Source organism: Pyxicephalus adspersus, chromosome 2 (assembly GCF_032062135.1).
Source record: "Pyxicephalus adspersus chromosome 2, UCB_Pads_2.0, whole genome shotgun sequence".
NCBI lineage: Eukaryota > Metazoa > Chordata > Amphibia > Anura > Pyxicephalidae > Pyxicephalus > Pyxicephalus adspersus.
Genome location: NC_092859.1, coordinates 128040052 through 128057555, shown reverse-complemented (window position 1 = coordinate 128057555; position 17504 = coordinate 128040052). Strand labels below are relative to the sequence as shown.

Genomic DNA, 17504 nt, shown 5'->3' with positions numbered 1-17504 from the left:
GCGTACTATTGACACTCTCCATGCACAGAATGTCCTAAGAACATCATTAAATTTGGAGGACTGAGGACATGTAGTGGAAAATGGAATGCAGTACAGTTCAAGTTTAAAGTTTTTCAGCAAGGGAATCATTTACAAAAAATGGAATCAGTCTGGAGTTGGGCTTTAGGTTTTAGATAAAAATTAGAACCCCTGGTGAGATTTTTCCCAATGTTCTGTCCTAGAGGCACAACAAAAAATGAGAATCAACCTTCCTCTAATGAGATTAAAGTTTCCATAAATGATGATTTCCCTTAGCTGACACCAAAAATATTTCTCACCTCCCATGACTTTCTATCTTGGAACAATCTATATACCTAGGCCATTTACTGGGGATAAATCTTCTTAGAGGGGTCAATAAAGACATCTAACCTCTAATCACACTATTCAAAACTAATAAAAATATGTTGGCTTAAGATGCATTGGAAAAAGAACTGAAAAACATGTGAAACATATCAACACATATTATACATATATGTTTTGGCTCCAGCACCATGTTGAATCTCTGCCACAAACAATTATGGAAACAGTTATGGTAGTTCTGAAAGCAACCGGGCTCCAACCCAATACTAGAGTGCCTAATAAAGTGACTAGTGTGTACATATATAATTTACTTCAGTGATCCTCTCTAACTGAATGTCTCCCTGACTTTCTGATTGAAAAGAATACAGGCTGTGCAATTTCTTCTGTGAAGCACATAAGGATCCTGGTAGCTAGAAACCATATGCTGTTAGGCCATACTTAGCTGCTGAGGCAGAATTTGTTGTTTTCCAGGGCAAAAACATTGTACTTGACTTGATTATGCTGATTGACGTATACCCTATGATTTCTATGATTTCTCAGTTTTAACAATAGGTTCAGTTTAGGTTCCAATATTTGGAAAAAGTCAAGGGTATGTTAAAAATGGTCTATCTATGTTATTATTTACTTTTTCATTAACAGGTTTGACAAAAAATATTTCATATTGCATGTGATTGCTATACTGGCATTTTACAGGTTCACTTTGTGGCATATTTGTGTCATCACTTATAAAAACGTTGACTATTTAGTAAGTCATTTCATAGAAAAGAGCAAACGTAACCAATTTTCAAATGTGGATAAAAGGAATCTTTTCTTCATGTGCATGTGACGTTCACTAACTTCCTTTGAATGCCGGGGCCCGAAGCAGAAAGGCAAATGAAGGGATTTTGCTGGAGGGACAACATGACAAGGTGAGAGGGGAACCAGGTCTGGAGGTGTCAAGGTAGGATCAGGTCAAGAATTGGGTAAGTTTTTTTTAAAAAAAAAGGAGGACATAGTAAGGTCTTAAAAAGGGCAGACAGTAAGTTTCCTGTAGCCATTTTGTACAGGCAGGGAGAGCGATTCCCACCTTCCCTCCACATTGGGCAATATGGTAAGGAGCGGGGGGGCGTTTGAGGTCCTCAAGGGGGAGTAACTCGTATTGGTGTGGATAGAGGGGGACCCATCTCAGGTGTGGGGACTCTTAAGGTGATGCAGGAATCAAAGGTGAAGTGAACTGTGGAGGGGCCCTTCAGGTAAAAAATTAACATTCCTGAGGCGGCGCTGTGTGGCTGGGAGCAAAAGCAATGGTGGCCCTTCTGGTGATCTGGCGATGGTGGTTTTTAAGAACTCTGAGGACCTGCAACCAGGAACTGGGTTTTGTTTTAAAAGGGGGGATAAAACTTCAAGGGGTGTTGTAAAGTAAAAGTTATGTTATATATTGTATCTTATGTTAATGCTCGCATAAAAGTCACTAAGCTTCAATATTAAAATAGCCGTTCGGACAATTTAAATTCATAACGGGTGGTGTGTTTTTAAAAAGGTGGGGGAGGTGACCCTCCAAGCCACCTAATTTAAGTTTTTATTAGATATGCAAAGTGTTCTAAACCAGTATACCCAGTTAACCCTAAACTTGAACAAGACAAATTCCAATAGCAATCAAACTTTGTTGTGAATACAAACATTGTATAGAAGCATAGTGGTGGACAGAATATGAATTGTTTGGCCCAAATGAGCTTAAACAACACACTACAGTTATTTCCTCTCATCTCTTACTTCTTCTAGTGGAAGACCCAACTGGATGTGATCATGGGAAGTCTAAAGTAGAAATAACAATAGATGCCAGACTACGTTTCTCAGCTTTTCTGCATTACAGTGGAAACTGTGTTTATATGAGGAGTTGCAGGTAGGTGGTGAGCAATTTTAGAAATTCAATCTATTAACAGGAAACTAAAAGGCAGAAAAGATCTTAGTTGTCTGGATAGGTGCAGAGCTACAACCAATCACAATTACACAATTGATTACACTGCATCACAAAAAAATAAATATTGTTTGTTACTTGATCTAATCCATGTGTCCTATACTAAATCAAGTGCGCTGAATCCAAATCTGAAGTCTGATTCGCGTATAGACATGATTAGCTACATTCTCTCTTTCCGCAGTTTCTTTGTAATCTCTATAAATAACTAACTTTTGCCTTATTACAAAATGTACAGTTGGCATTCAAAAATCTGGCAGTGCTGGATTTTCGAAAATTATGGATTTTTGAAAGCTATACTTACCTCCACACACAGGCCAGCCTTCCTCTCACAGCACCTGACCAACAGAAAATGTCTGCTTTCAGTTTAGCATCTGTTATAACTTTTCCAACTTGTCCTTTAGATACTGAAAACCCATACCATCATGATCCATTGCAACAACAACATTTTTTCATTAATCTAAGTTTAATAGTGGCGGAAGGTAAACTTTCTGTGTATCAATGAGTGATTTATGCTTCTGTGTGTTCATGTCTGGGTGGCCATTCTTTCTCTTTGTAATGATTGCTGTGATCACCACTGTTCCGCAGGCACAGAAAGCACATATATTTTGTATATCCCAATTGCAGAGTAAAAAGGAGTGCCACCACCTTCAGGTCACCACAAACGTTTCACTTGTGTTCTGAATAGTTAATAAATTTCAAAATGACCTCCATGGATTCGTATGTGTCTTTCATTTCTTCGGCATGAGTAAGAGGTACAGAAGGTTTTTCGTTACCATTATGCAGCAATACAGCTTTCAAACTTGCTTTGCTCGAGTCTATGAACAATCTCCACTGCTCTGGTATGTATACGCAACCTAACTCCATCATCAGACCACTCATGTCAGTACAGAAGCAATATTTCAATCACGAAAGTTGTCGTCCCATTTTGTAGCAAATTCCATTCCATTATTCTGGAGGATAACAGTTCAGACTTCTCTTTTGACAAAGACAGGTCCCTTACTAGATCATCTAAATCTGATTGGCTTATAAAATGTGGCTTACCCTCTTCAAATTGGGGTTCATAACATTCATTAACATCGACATCATCCTCCTGTTCTTCACCGGACATGTCACTGTAAGTAACAACAGATGTAGAAGGGACTGGCACTGGATTGGCACTGGATTCTCTGCATCATGTGGCACTGGCCTCAGAGCAGATTCACAATCAGGATACACAATTTTTGACTTAGTCTTCTTCAAAAACCCAGCAATTTTAATCGTACAGAAATAGCAGTCTGAGTGATTGTCTTTTAGCTCATGCCAAAGCATAGACTCAGCAAAAGGTATTTTATTCCTTTTGCCATTCAACCAATGTGTTAGGCCAACGTAACACACCTGACAGCAGATATGAGGTGCCCAGCTTTTATCCTGATCTCCAATTTAATATCCAAAGTAATACTTACTTTGGATATTACTTAGTAATCCAAACTTACTTAGTAATCCAAAGTAAGCAAATCTCACCCTCTTGGTTAGGTTCTTGCGTTGATCACACAGGGTATATTTGCCACAAATGTAGCAAAAATTGTGTGGTTTAATAACGCAGCTGCACCTACTCATCCTTAGCTCTAAACAGACTCAATACAGCCTAGCTGTACTATCCAAAGAGATGATTTCGCACTAGAGACATGCCCTTGGTCCATCTCGCCTTATATACCTATTTCTGACATCAGCTCATTGGCCCTAATTCATCAAGCAGAATCGGATGATCGCTCGCGCATTCGTATTTGCGATCCGAAATCGTACGCCGTCGCGCTATTCAGCAACTGAAAAAGCTTGCAAATGACAGACTAATACAGACAGTGATACAGGAGGAGAGGACCCTGCCCCGAAGAGCTTACAATCTAGTAATTACTGACATTACCCAATTACTGACCATTTGTACAGCTATAGCACCCCTATAATTTAAAATCTGTACGTGATAGGCAAGTTCCTGAATTCAGATTTGGAATCAGCAGAATCAATATCATGTAAATCACATGTTTTATTTCCCGGTAGCAAAATCGTTGTTGTGCAGTGTTTTTGCATTGTTAAAGATCATTTACAAAGATAATTTACATTAATTAACATTATTGCCATATTTGATTCTGGGTTTAGTGGGGCTTTAAGGGTATCCTTGGAGCAACTCTGTTGTATGTTTAAAATATTTTTAATTTTTAAAGCCAAAGATATCAATAGGTACCTTCATGTTTCCTAACCCTACATACCTTTAGTGTTTCAAGGTTTTCCACTGTGGTCACAACTCCAATATTTGTGAACATTTTATCATTTAATAATATTTTCATAGCTTTCTTTGCATTCAAAACTCATAGCATTGCTTGGGTTTTCTCTAAAACACCCCAATTAGATCCAGTGTTCCTTTACATCAGTGCTCAGACTCTTTTTTGCTTTTTCCTCCAGCTGAAGTTCAATGTTGCTTAATGTAATTAGAGCTGTAGCAGAAGCTTCTGTATCATGCGGTATGTTCCTACTTTGCAAAGAATTCATATGTGGGGTCTTTCTATTTTATGTTTAACTGCTTCTTTGAAAACATAGATAAAAGCAGAATCCACTTAAGTTATGTAACTCTACAAAAATAGATTTGGTTTTTAGTGAACATAAAGATGTATTGATCGTCATTGTTAATATTTGCCTCTCTATTCCGTTATGGAGACAGAAATGGAGCAGTTGCGACGCTGAATCAATAAAATCCAAAAAGCATAGTTCTCTAAAAGGCATTCTTTTTTCCTCTTTTCAAGATGGAACATAGATTAGGAAGATTAAATGGATCTTATCTTTAGATTTTATGTAACTGTGCTTATTGTGCTCCATTTTATATGTACATCTTTGCATTTACTAGTATTTGTATCTAAATCTATATTGAAAATATACAGAAAACATGTTCTATACACAGAGATTTTGTTTGTCATTGTTTTAGTGTCTAGTTTAACAAGAACACATAGGAAATTAGTGATAAGCACTGATCATTTAAGCTGAAAACTGAATAGTTATAGATATATAATAACACAGCCCTGTATTTATGACATACATACATTTTAAATTCAACCAGCGTAAATACATGAATTCAACTTGATTTCGGTCTTTTGCAGTCCACAAAACATCAGAGCTTAAATCAGGGGAGACAGAAGCAGCACAGGGTGTCAATCAGTTGTGCTGCAATGCCAGGACATGTTAATAGTGGATAAAGAACTGTTACATACGGTAAGATATTATTACCTTGTATCTATATAGTGCTGACATAATATGCAGCGCTTTACAAAGTCATTGTCCAATAGGATGAGTTTATTAGTTTGCTGCTTATCTTTCCACAATCCATTGTCAAGACCTGAGGACACGACCTATAAGTGTTACTTGATAACTGCAAAATAAAATAAGGTTTCTCCTGCCATGCCTATCAGAAATCTCATGTTCAGAAACACAAATTGTGTTAGGTGAAACAGTATATGTAGCTGTTTGCCTAAAGTTCAGCTTTAAAAACCACATGCCAACACTTTCTGTGCTTTCTAAAGAACATAACATTTTTTGTAATCATATATATATATATATATTTATTTATTTATATATATATGTTTCCAATATTCAGCTATTTTGCAGCTCGTACTTAGTGAGTTTGTACTATAGGGTATTAAATACATGGTTCATGGTTATGCTGTGATTTTAGAAACCTACATCCACTCTAAAAGTGCCAAAATATGTGTTTATTACAAAGGAAGCCTGTGCTTAATAAAAATATGGAGGTCCCTATTGGTGTCTTCTTCTGAAAATGCTAGAAACCCGACTCTAACATCACTCCCAACTTTTGGATATAGGGAAGAGCGACACTTTTTAGCTCCAAAAATATAGGCAAATCACACACACTACCACATCCATTAAAAATAAAAAAACAAAAAAATATTGGTTAAGTGTACAATGGCTTTTAAAAAGGTAAAGGAGCGCAAGTCTTTTGGGCAAGCAATTCTAAAGGAGTATTTATTAATATTATTATTATTATTAGCCAGTATTTATATAACATTGACATATTATGCAACACTTTACAAAGTCCATAGTCATGTCACTAGCTGTTCATCAAAGGGACTCACAATCTAATGTCCCTACCATATTCATATGTCATTAACACAGTCTAAGGTCAATTTTTGATGGAAAGTTGAATAACCTAAATGCATGTTTTTTTTTGTTTTGTTTTTTTAGATGTAGGAGGAAACCGGAGTACCCGGTGGAAGCCCACGCAGACATAGGTAGAACATACAAATTGCTTGCAGATCCTAGCATCCTGGCTAGGTTTCGAACCTGTGACCTAGTGCCGCCAGATTGCTAACCACTGAGCCAACCATGCTGCCCCCGAGGTATATTATTGTGTATTATTTTTAAAATATTTTCTTATTATTGGAGGGAATAGATATTATGAGTCATGCAACCACACCTCATATATTGCAGTATGCAGAAACGACTCTTCATTATAATTTTCTGGCCATATCTCACTTTACTTGTGACATATACCCATTTTTACTTTTAATACTGTATTGATATTTAAAAAATATGAATCAAATTAGGAAGGGTGAGTGATAAATGTTTTCAATAATAATTAAACTGTTTCTAGTGTCCTGAGGATTAACATTCTGATGATAGTCAGATCAACAAAAATGTGCAGGAAAACCAAGGACTATATTATGGAATGCACGGGAAAACTTCATAAATGCTTCACCATCAATGACATATACTGTATGAGTAAAACGGGCTAAATAATGTGACCTTATATATCCGAAAGGGTTAAGGAACACTTATGTACAATGGCCATTTTATCACAGTTAATACTGCAGAGTGCTTAACAAAAGTGTTTCACTTGACCTTTAGTTTGCTTGAAAACAACATGAGATTGAAAAGTAAAAAATCACAAAGGAAAAGCAAATGCTTTTCTGGTATAGAACTTGGTAGAACTGCCTGCCAACATCACAGGATATGTCTGAATAAAAAGGATTAAAAAATAAACTTTTTTTTTTCCCTAAAACTGAACAAAAAAGGAGAAAAAACCTGTAGACACTTAACCAGCTGTGTGCAGCGTTACAAAGTTTTATTTTAGTCTGGATAGTCATTGTACATCAATGTAGTCATTTTCTCTTGAGTAGCATCTAGAGGACACATGTTTCCAATTGTTAAAAAGAACAGGCGATATTATGGATTTCTATACATAGGTAATGAACCCACTGTGGAAAAGTCAATGGAAATATACCTTGTTATTTCAGATTTCTTCAATAAAATGTCAGTAATGGGGTAAATCAGTATCATTCACCATATTTATACTATATATATTATTACTACTGTTGCCATCAAGCCTTTCCATTTCCAATAGACAATATTGCCATGAAGAAGGTTCCAATGACTACCGCTTTTCCTAATAGACTTTTAGAGCAAGAATGGCCACAAACTGCAGAAAAATCACAAATCACTACAAGTTATAAAGTGTCATAGGCTCCCCCAATCTTCAGAGCCCTTGGGGTCTGGGAACAATAACATTCCTTATCAACCTTATAGTTTAGCTGCCAGTAGAAACTGTTGCAGATCATCTTCAACAAGATTTTTTACAGTGACAGTTGCCATAATAGAAAAAGAACCTTAATAAGCCTGATATGAGACAATGTCATGAACAAAAATGTGCACTTTCAGGCGAGGATGCTCAGCAACTTTTATAAACACCTTAAGGATGCTCTCAAACTTCTATCCACAATGTATATGTTTTATCCATAAATTCAAGACGGCAGGAAACAATATAGCAAAATGCTGGCACAACTGCACTCAAATTTATTTGGGTTCATTTATTTAAGAAGTGGGGAATGACCACCTTGCAAATTGAATATTTGCTTAAGTTAGTAATTCAGACAAAGCTGTGTTCACTTTATTAATCAAATCATTACAAATTCTTTTTTTTCTTAAATTCTCCTGTACGATATTGGGTGTTCAAAGTGTGCTTAGCAAGAATGGGAAAAATGAACATTTTCTTTTGCCTTAAGTTATTTCTAGTAAATATTTAGATAATGTATATTTAGATGACTCAATGGAGTTTGGAGAGCTGTGGATCAGATTACCCTCACGTCCTTTAGTACGCCTAGTGGTCGATTAGTTACTAGGTTGGGGAGTTGTATACCTTTTTGCAAAAGCTCCATCTATGATATTTATGACAACCATTAGGTAACTATATGCCCCTAATAAGATCGGTCTGATGAATTGAGTTTCTGCAAGTCACAACAATTTCATCAGAACAAATCAATTCCCTTATCATTGGGGTCTGCAGCTGATTTTTAGCAGTGGATATTCTTTGTTTTTAAAGAATTCGAATACTGCTGACACCATCAATTTGTCGTTCTGTGGTCCCTCATACTCCCCTGAGGAAGCCCTTTTGGGTGAAACGTGTCTGGTTTTTGATACTTGTTTTTTGTACTTTTTTGCTATCTTAGATGTACAAAAGGTTGTATGGTACTGAAAGCGTTATGATAGGATCTACATCTATTATTCGAATACTGTTTTAAATCTAATACCTGTTTCAATATTTACAATTTAATAAAAAATCGTTGTTTTTATTTGATATGTGAATGTATTCGAGTGCCTTATAAATGCCTCATCTTTTTCTTTCCCCTCTATTCTTGATCATTTGGTTCATACCGGAGGCTAGGCACATTTTGGTGAAACCAAAATTATTATTGACTTTCCCTTCTGGTAATACCCAATCTATAGTAAACTATATTTAGATGTGCCAGAATGAGAACAAGATCAGAAGATTCAGAAGATCATTCATTAATTAAGTTTAGTCACATGTAGTACATCTTTCACTTGGCTGTATGAAGACAACTGTAGCTGTGGGGATTTGTGGTTAGGCTTACAAAAATCAAATAAAATTATGGTTTACTCAGTATGTGGGAGGCAAAAAATTGGTCTCTGACATGACACATATGTGTGACTTAATGGTTAACTTATATTTTCAACTAAGTGCCTTCAAATATTTCCACTACTCCCCCATATTAACAAAGAGATCAGCATGTGCAGGTTTCTGACAAAATTACCTCTTCAAATCTCTGGCAGGCTAAGCAGTGCTGGCTCAGCTATACCAGGCATTCCTTAGATCATCTTGGCACTGTGCTACAGTCCAACATGTCAACAAAATTTATTTTCAGTTTTATGTAATATTTAGTATGTTGTTGGAAGTGGGAATTAAGGATTTTGCCATAAGATGATCCTTTGTTACAGATTTGGGACCTATTCAGAAACTAGGAGATTAGCAAACACAAGACTGGTGGAAACTATATTGTGCCCCTTAAGTCAGTCTTTGTGCAAAATGTTCATGATTTACTGGATTGTCCATTTTGTAAAGACAGGTTTGTATATTGAAGCCAGCAGTGCTTATACCTTCATCCCTCCCTTTCCATAGTTTTGCATGTAAAGAAATCACTAACCACCATTCTATCTAGACATTTTTTACTTCCCCCCTAGGCTGCCTATTTATCCTCCAATCCCGTTTTTCTTTTCTTCACCTATACACTCCAAGTATAGTTTCACCACCTTTGTTGCACTTTTGTAAAAATTAGTCCACAATAAAAGTGTAAGAATGTTGTATACACCAGATTTTCACAACCTTTTAAACACAGGGGAACCCTTGAAATAACTGTCATGTCATCTGGGAACCCTTGCTATAATTACTATATCCACAGCTCACAGTACATTAGTGAGGTGATCAGTGCGATCAGTGGAAGAATGCCTTTTACACTGCTGGCCATTGGGAGGAATGTCACCCTTCAGAAATGACCACTGGTGTCACCTACACTGACCCAAGTGGCACAAATTGCTCATTGCTCAAGGTAGCCCTAGCAATCTCTGGAGGAACCCTGGTGGAGAAACTCTGGTACCCTGAACATTCATTTGTGTCCATATATAATTTTCTAGGTTGGATTTTATGGACTGCTTTGGTCTCAATGATTTTATATATTTTGGTGAGATCTCAAGAAAGAGCTGGATGAAGCCACAGTTGAGCCTTGGCTTGCTCATGTTTTTTCAAAACATTTTAATGTATTCTGAAACTGTAATACAAATTAATTTTTAATAGAGGACAAAGTGGCACAATTTACTAAAGAATTCACAATTAGTAAATGAGGTAGAGTTGTGCTGCCTTATATTATATAAATCCTGATTTTTGATTTTGCATGTGACTGGGTATGCTGTGCCTCATTTCTCATTCCTCATTTCATTTCAATGCTTTTATTAAGTTAAGTGAAAATGCACAATTCTGTACTTATTTAGTAAATCAACCACAGTGTGTATGATTATTCTACAGCTTTATATGGTTTTAACAACCAATTCAATATTTTAACAACCATTGCAGTAACATTTGTACCTTTCACTTCATTATAATGCATTTCCCTGCCAATGTCCAGTTCAGGAAGCTGACAAGAAAACAGAGAAGGTGATTTCTAAGAAATAGGGCAGGTCCACTATACAGCAAAGCCTTCCTGTAAGGTTGTTTCTCTGCGGTGAGAACCAGTGGTGGAACCTTATCCTCCTTAGTGTTTGGAAAGAAATGGAAGTGCTGGTGTGGCGCCTGTGCAATTTGATTTTGTGTAAAAATACACACCAAATCTGATTTCTACTACATTAAGGAGTTCTCCAGTAAAAAGCACAAAGGAAAAAGGGAATAGGCTTTAGGTTTACAAGACTCAGCATGCTTTCCACTCTCCATACAGAACATTTATGAATAAGACACGGGAAGGAAAGAAAAAAACACTGCAATTGAATAAGATAAAGATGATTTAATATTAGGCTGAAGTGGAAAGCTGGAAGCTAAAATATAAATGGATATGCGTTCGCTTACGAGAAATAAGTACCATTTGAAACTCAAAATATTATGCTAGTGATTTTAAGGGGGAAAATAAAATTAAAATAAACAGAATATTGTCTGGGGAATATTAAATCAGGAAACTCAGTTTCAGCCCATTTACCAGTTTATAATACATAGTTTATGTAAATAAATACTAACCTAATAGAGTTTACTGGGTTCATAGTAATGATAACTGAAGGATGTTTGCTGGTGGTCATTCACTATACAGTAACATCTTTGTTTAGAACTAGTGTTCTTGTGTGACCGTGCTGTGTGTATTTTTTATAAAGAAAAGAAAAAATATGCTTTTGCTCTACCCTATGATGAAGCCAATTGGTTGCATTGGATAATACTGGCAACTATTCTTTTATGCACTTTCAAATATGAGGCCTCAAAAAAAATCTAAAAAGCAAAGCGCAACACCACTTTCTACTTTGGTGCTTTAATATTAAGATCATACAAGTAGTAAACATAACATGCAAAGTAAAAAATAGATTTAACTGGTCAGCTTAAGTTTATTTCAATTCATAAAAATATATTCTATGTATTTGATCAAACTGTGATTGATATTAAACCAGTTTTCTATATTTAAAGAAGCAAATTCATCTGTCTAATTAGTATGAATATTAGCATTATTATTTTTTTATAACAATGCATCATATGTATTTGTATTCAAGTTATCATCGTAGTTAACAATGAAGCCGCACTAAAATTATTACAAATGTAAAATCATATAAATCCACTCAATCACTTTGTTAAGCCATGGCAGCAAATATCAGGACCCTGTGTCCCGGGACCCAATTTTTAGCTTCCTGCTGTTTGTGGTGTCTCCACTGAACATTGAAATAAATAAATATTGCCAACAATCCTAAGATGCCAAAAACATATCAAGAGACCAAATTTGGATCATAACCCATCATACATTTTTTAACATGCCTTCATAGGATTAGGTTTCTAGGTGAACAGAATAAAAGCAAAGGGTCTAAGGCTGGAAATTCTTTCATCTTGGCATATGCCAAAATTGTACACTGAGCTGAGCATTTTTTCCTAAGTATATATTCCACTTATATGTTAGAAGTGGTAACTGTTGTTCATATTTATCTTATTCTTTTTTTAAATAAAAGGTCATATCGGATTGAAATCAATTGATGTAATTCCAATGATTCCTTACTACAATCAGATGTTGCAATGGAATTTGTATTAAAAATCTAACTCAATAGAGCAATAGTAAGTGTTCATTTTTCCTGTATCTGCGTTATGTGAAGCTACTTGAGTAGTATGGGGCTGTGTTGCCAGCATTGATCTGTTTCAAAGGTATACTCTAATAAAATTCACTGCAATATCTTGGAGACAGAAGAGACTACAGTAGAAAACCAGTGACATTTTCAGGGAAGGCAAAAAAATACAGCAGGAAATGGAAAGTTTAGTGGCTTCCTGTATTTAGTCACTATCTACAAGTATTACATAGATAGCTATTCTGGTCTTTTAAATACTTAATAGCAATACATTCCTTAGAATTTCATAGACTCTACTTACTTTGCATGGGAGAATTATTAAACAGTTGCTCATCATGAGGCTCAGATTGCAAAGGTAATGGTAACTGCCCATAATCCACTGTACAAACTGGCTGAGTTGTTATAACTGTTTGTCTCATTGTTTCCATCCATCTTCTGATCTCTGCCAGTAAAACAGCTTGCATTGCTTCTGTTACCTATATTGCAGTGAACAAATCACAAAGCTTAATCTCTTCAACTCAACATTTGATGTTTGAATGTGTTTTAGTTAGAAGTACTCTCGCTTTGTCCTTACTATTATGCGTCATTAATAATGTGTTGATATCACAGCCATCCATAATAAATATATTAATAGAAGTGATAGGTCTAAACTTGTTGCCCAGTAGACAATCTAGGCAAGTGCTCACACCCTATGAATGGATCCAGTGGCCCCATCTACAACTGTAGAACAATGAGTACATAAAGTGCACCTGCCTGTTCCTTCCCAAAGACTTGCAGGAGGTTAGTGTGTGATCAGATGGGTCATACTAGTTCAAGCAATGCAGATGCAGTTGTATCTCTTGTCTATTTAAATGTAAATATGAGAAATGTTGGTGGTGGGGACAATCATATTACCTAGCCTAGGGCCCTATTTAGCCTGTATCCATTGCTTGCCAGTCTCCCAATCTACATCAGTAAATAAAAGGCAGGATTCAATTGATTGCTCTAAGTAACTTCTTGTCACAACACTTCTTGATATTGTCCAGTGTTGTACAAGTGTCCAAAATTAATTTTAACAATGTATTTGTATTTGACGTTGGAAATGCTTACTTGTATCTCTTGATCCTTCCAAGTGGATACTATTTTCATTAATGCAATGTTTTCTGTATCAGTGGAACTGGACCCATTCCTCTCTGTAGGAAATACAAAAGAAACCTTATGTTTTGACTTTACTTGCCACAAAAAATCATTTCATGATTTGGTCATTTGGAAAGCTTACCATGCAGTACATCTGTAGTAAATGGAGGAAATGAAGAAGTGAAATGTTCAGAACTTTTCCATTTGCCACGCAAAGACTCAATCTTTTCAAAGCTGCAAGACAATATTTATATTTAACATAGGAACAAAGCAGAATCCCCAGGTCCTTTCTTGGCTAAAGTAGCAAGACAGAAAACTTTGTAATTCATTGCAATCTTTATTGTGCACTACCATGTGTCTGAACTTTCCTGATGTGTAGAATTGTGTTCGCCCTGTATAATGATAGAACTGCAGCAATTGTATACCCATCATCCCTTGACTTTTTAAATAATGAGATTTCAGCACAAAACTTTATTTAATAAACTGTTTTGTACATAGTAAGGGAAGATACATTTTCCTTGTATTACAGATCCAGTTGCAACTCAAACATTTGGATAAAGCCTTACTTATATTCCCAGTGACATTAGAAATTAGGACAATTAAAGAATGCTAACAGGGACACAAAAAAGAAAATAAAAACCCAACAGGGGAACTAATCTCTTGTTTCTCTGTCCCAATCTGAAAAAATAAAATGTTTACCTTCACCTATAACTTAAAATGGATTAATGATAGCGTTTGTTAGATGATTACAATAATAGGGGTTAAGGTTAAAGTATAGACACAGGTGTTAGGATTATGGTAAATTATACCATAATGTTAAAGTTAAGAGCCAAGCTAATCTAGAAATACAACTGAAAAACAGACTGCATATTTATATATATATATATATATATATATATATATATATATATAGTAAAAATAGTATATTGACTGGCTCACAGTGCTGTCCCCTCTTTCCCTGAGTGTGTATACATCTGTGGAAAGGTTAACAGATATAAAGACCTCCTCCACCCTTGTCCCCCATGAACTTCACTAGCATTAGTGACAGGGCTTTTCTTGGTTTGCTTTCTACCTGTCTGACCGCTCCTTTAAATTTTCTTTCAATGCTAATTCCTCCTCCCCCACTCTCCTCCCTGTTGGTGTTCCCCAAGGGTCAGTCCTTGGACCGGTTCTCTTTTCCCTGTACACCTCCTCATTCTGTAGTCTCAAATCCTCCTTTGGTTTACAGTACCATCTGTATGCTGATACCAGTGCTGTCTCCCTCAGTCCTGAATAAGGCAGACAGGTTTCTGAAACTCAACCTAGATAAAACAAAACTCCCCCCCCACCCCTCAAATTCCAAATCTCCCCCTGACATATTTATAACTGTTAATAATATTGTGATTCATCCTTTTCCCTCAGGTAAGTTGTTTTGGAGCCACCTTCGATTCTACCCTCTGCTTCATCCCCCACATTCAGGACATTGCAAGGTCCTGCCACTTTCACCTCCAAAATTTGCCCCTACCTGTCCACAGAAACCACCAAACACCTTGTACACGCTCTTATCATCTCTCGTCTGGACTATTGTATTTTCTCTTTCCTTGACAATCTAATATGAATGCTGCCACCAGACTTATCCATCCTTCCCATCCATCCACTCCTCTTCTGCTGCCTCCCTTTGTAGTTCTCTTCATTGGCTTCCATTTCACCTGAGAATCAAATTCAAGCTCCTGTGCTTTGTCTTCAAATCCCTCCATAGTTCCTGTCCCACTTACCTTATTGTGTGCTGCTTTTCTCACCCCTTAGATTGTAAGCTCTTCTGGGCAGGGTCCTCTCCTCCTTCTGTGTCACTGTCTGTATCTGTCTGTAATTTGCAACCCCTATTTAGTGCACGGCGCTGCTTATTATGTTGGTGTTATATAAATACTGTTTTTTATTAATATTATTAATAATAATAATATTAATAAAAAAGGCAGATTCTAATGATTATACAACTTTTATATAAAAATGTTTGAATGAATGAACACTTTACATTGATATAAATGTATTTTCCTATGTATCTCTTGTTTAGAGTTATAATTTAGATTAAAATTATTTTTATAGGTTATGGGAAGGTTTGGGGTTTGGTTAGGATTGAGGTTAAGTTTCAGTGTCCTCATAATGTCTGTGGATAGATTCTGAAGCACTTACCGATTACTAAACCAATGTGTGCACATATCAAAATATTCCCATGCTAAAATATCTATCTGTCCACTGTCCACTTACAATATTGCCAGACAATGGTTTATTCTGTGCTGTTCATAATGCTAATAGTAGTCAGGTAAGGTTCCCTCGAAACCCAATTTAGACATTCCATAAAGAAAAAATGTCAATAAAAACAAAAAAGCTACCTTTTCCTTTTTCAAATACCTAACCATAATTAAATTGTTTTGGAACCTGAAATGTCACTTTCACTTTTTTCAGATTATCTGAGGGGTCTTCAAAAGTTTCCTCACCTTTATATTTTTACTTTTTGAAGAACACTTTTATTATATTACATCGTATCATGAATATTATTTGATATTACATTATATTTCCAATTCACTGGACTGGGTATTAGAGTTGATTTTGTTGTGATGCTATGTGAACGCTTTCTGCCTCTTTAAAAAAAACTATCCCCATAAACTTCTTGTTCCTCTGTTAATAAGGTATCTAAATTAGTGCACAACAATGTTCTGCCATTAAACTTCCCCTGACAAAATTTGGGAACAACAGTTTTTATGATCCCTGGTAGTCACAAGAGCATCCAGGAATGGAGAATGAATATGCTCAGGAAATGTCCAAATCTCACCATATTTTACTGAATAAAATTACATCACCTTTTAAAAAGGATTTTACCTGCCAGACTGGGTACATTTTGAGCCATCCATTCGAAGAGTCTTACTGACACATAACAGCTTCTTGAGAAAATGTAAAAGCGTTTCCAAACCTAACATAGCTGAAATGTGGTTCTCTAGTTGATCATTTTTGTTTTTTTGTTTTTGTGCCACAAGGGAGTATTTTGTTGAAAGTTCAATCACCTTCTTTGACAGCAGGTTATGTGAGAAATTTCCAACTGTATCATTGCTTACTTGATTCCATCCTGGTAACATTAAACATAAATGATCCACATCTGATATCAATCCAAAAGTCACTGATCCTTGAAGCTTAAGGATGTCTAAGTGCTTAACACAAAAATTGTCAAGTTCCTTGTCTATACCCCAAGGTAGAAGGCAAGAAAGAAGAAGTTTTGCAGCATCCATAACCATATTTACATCAATTTTTCCAGACATCTGGGTCTTGTTCTTTTTAGTACTTTTGAATTTCTTATGTCTTTTAATGCCACCAATTTCTTCCAAAGGGCGCGTGATGATTTCCTTAACAACAATGTCCGAAGTTGGCCCATCCATCTGATACAATGACCCAGCAGTTTTATTTCTTTTAAGAGTCAGTGGTCTTTTTTCTGAAGAACTTTTTGCTGTTTTCAGTGCATCATAGCTGTGGAAAGAGTTTGCTGACTTCAGGCCACTGGCTTGAGAAGATTGTAAGAGCTCTAAAACCTGCTCCAAATCAAACAGAAGCAAGTGGAGACTGATGTTATACTTAGACCTCACTGGCAGAAAGGTGAAAGGGTTGAGAGAGTAACTGGAATCCACAATCTAGAAAAAAACCCATAATGATAATGTTATAATTGTGAATGACTAAACTAATGCAATACATATAAAACAATATAATAACATAAATTAATATAAAAAATGTAATTTTTAAGTAGTATACAAACTAATCTAATGGATGTCTTTTTTCTTTTTATGAAAGAATGGGGACACTTTTAGAATACAAGGGTTTCAGGGTCAAGTAACAACTCCTTTATACACGTTCATATAAAATTAAAATATTCTAAAGCTATAATTAAAATGTATTCAATCTTCACTTTTACAATACATTAAATAACTTCCAAATATATGTC

The 17504-nt window shown here is 35.8% G+C and overlaps 1 protein-coding gene across 1 annotated transcript in view; it reads right to left on the bottom strand.

Annotated features, from left to right (window-relative positions):
• Positions 1–17504, bottom strand: part of WDR72 (WD repeat domain 72) — a 109328-nt gene that overhangs the window by 28262 nt on the left and 63562 nt on the right. The window contains exons 15-18 of the mRNA XM_072402360.1: positions 16397–17196; positions 13683–13774; positions 13514–13596; positions 12726–12900 (exon numbers count right to left, since the gene is read on the bottom strand). Coding sequence (XP_072258461.1) covers positions 12726–12900; positions 13514–13596; positions 13683–13774; positions 16397–17196 — 1150 coding nt within the window. The remainder of the gene's footprint in view (positions 1–12725; positions 12901–13513; positions 13597–13682; positions 13775–16396; positions 17197–17504) is intronic.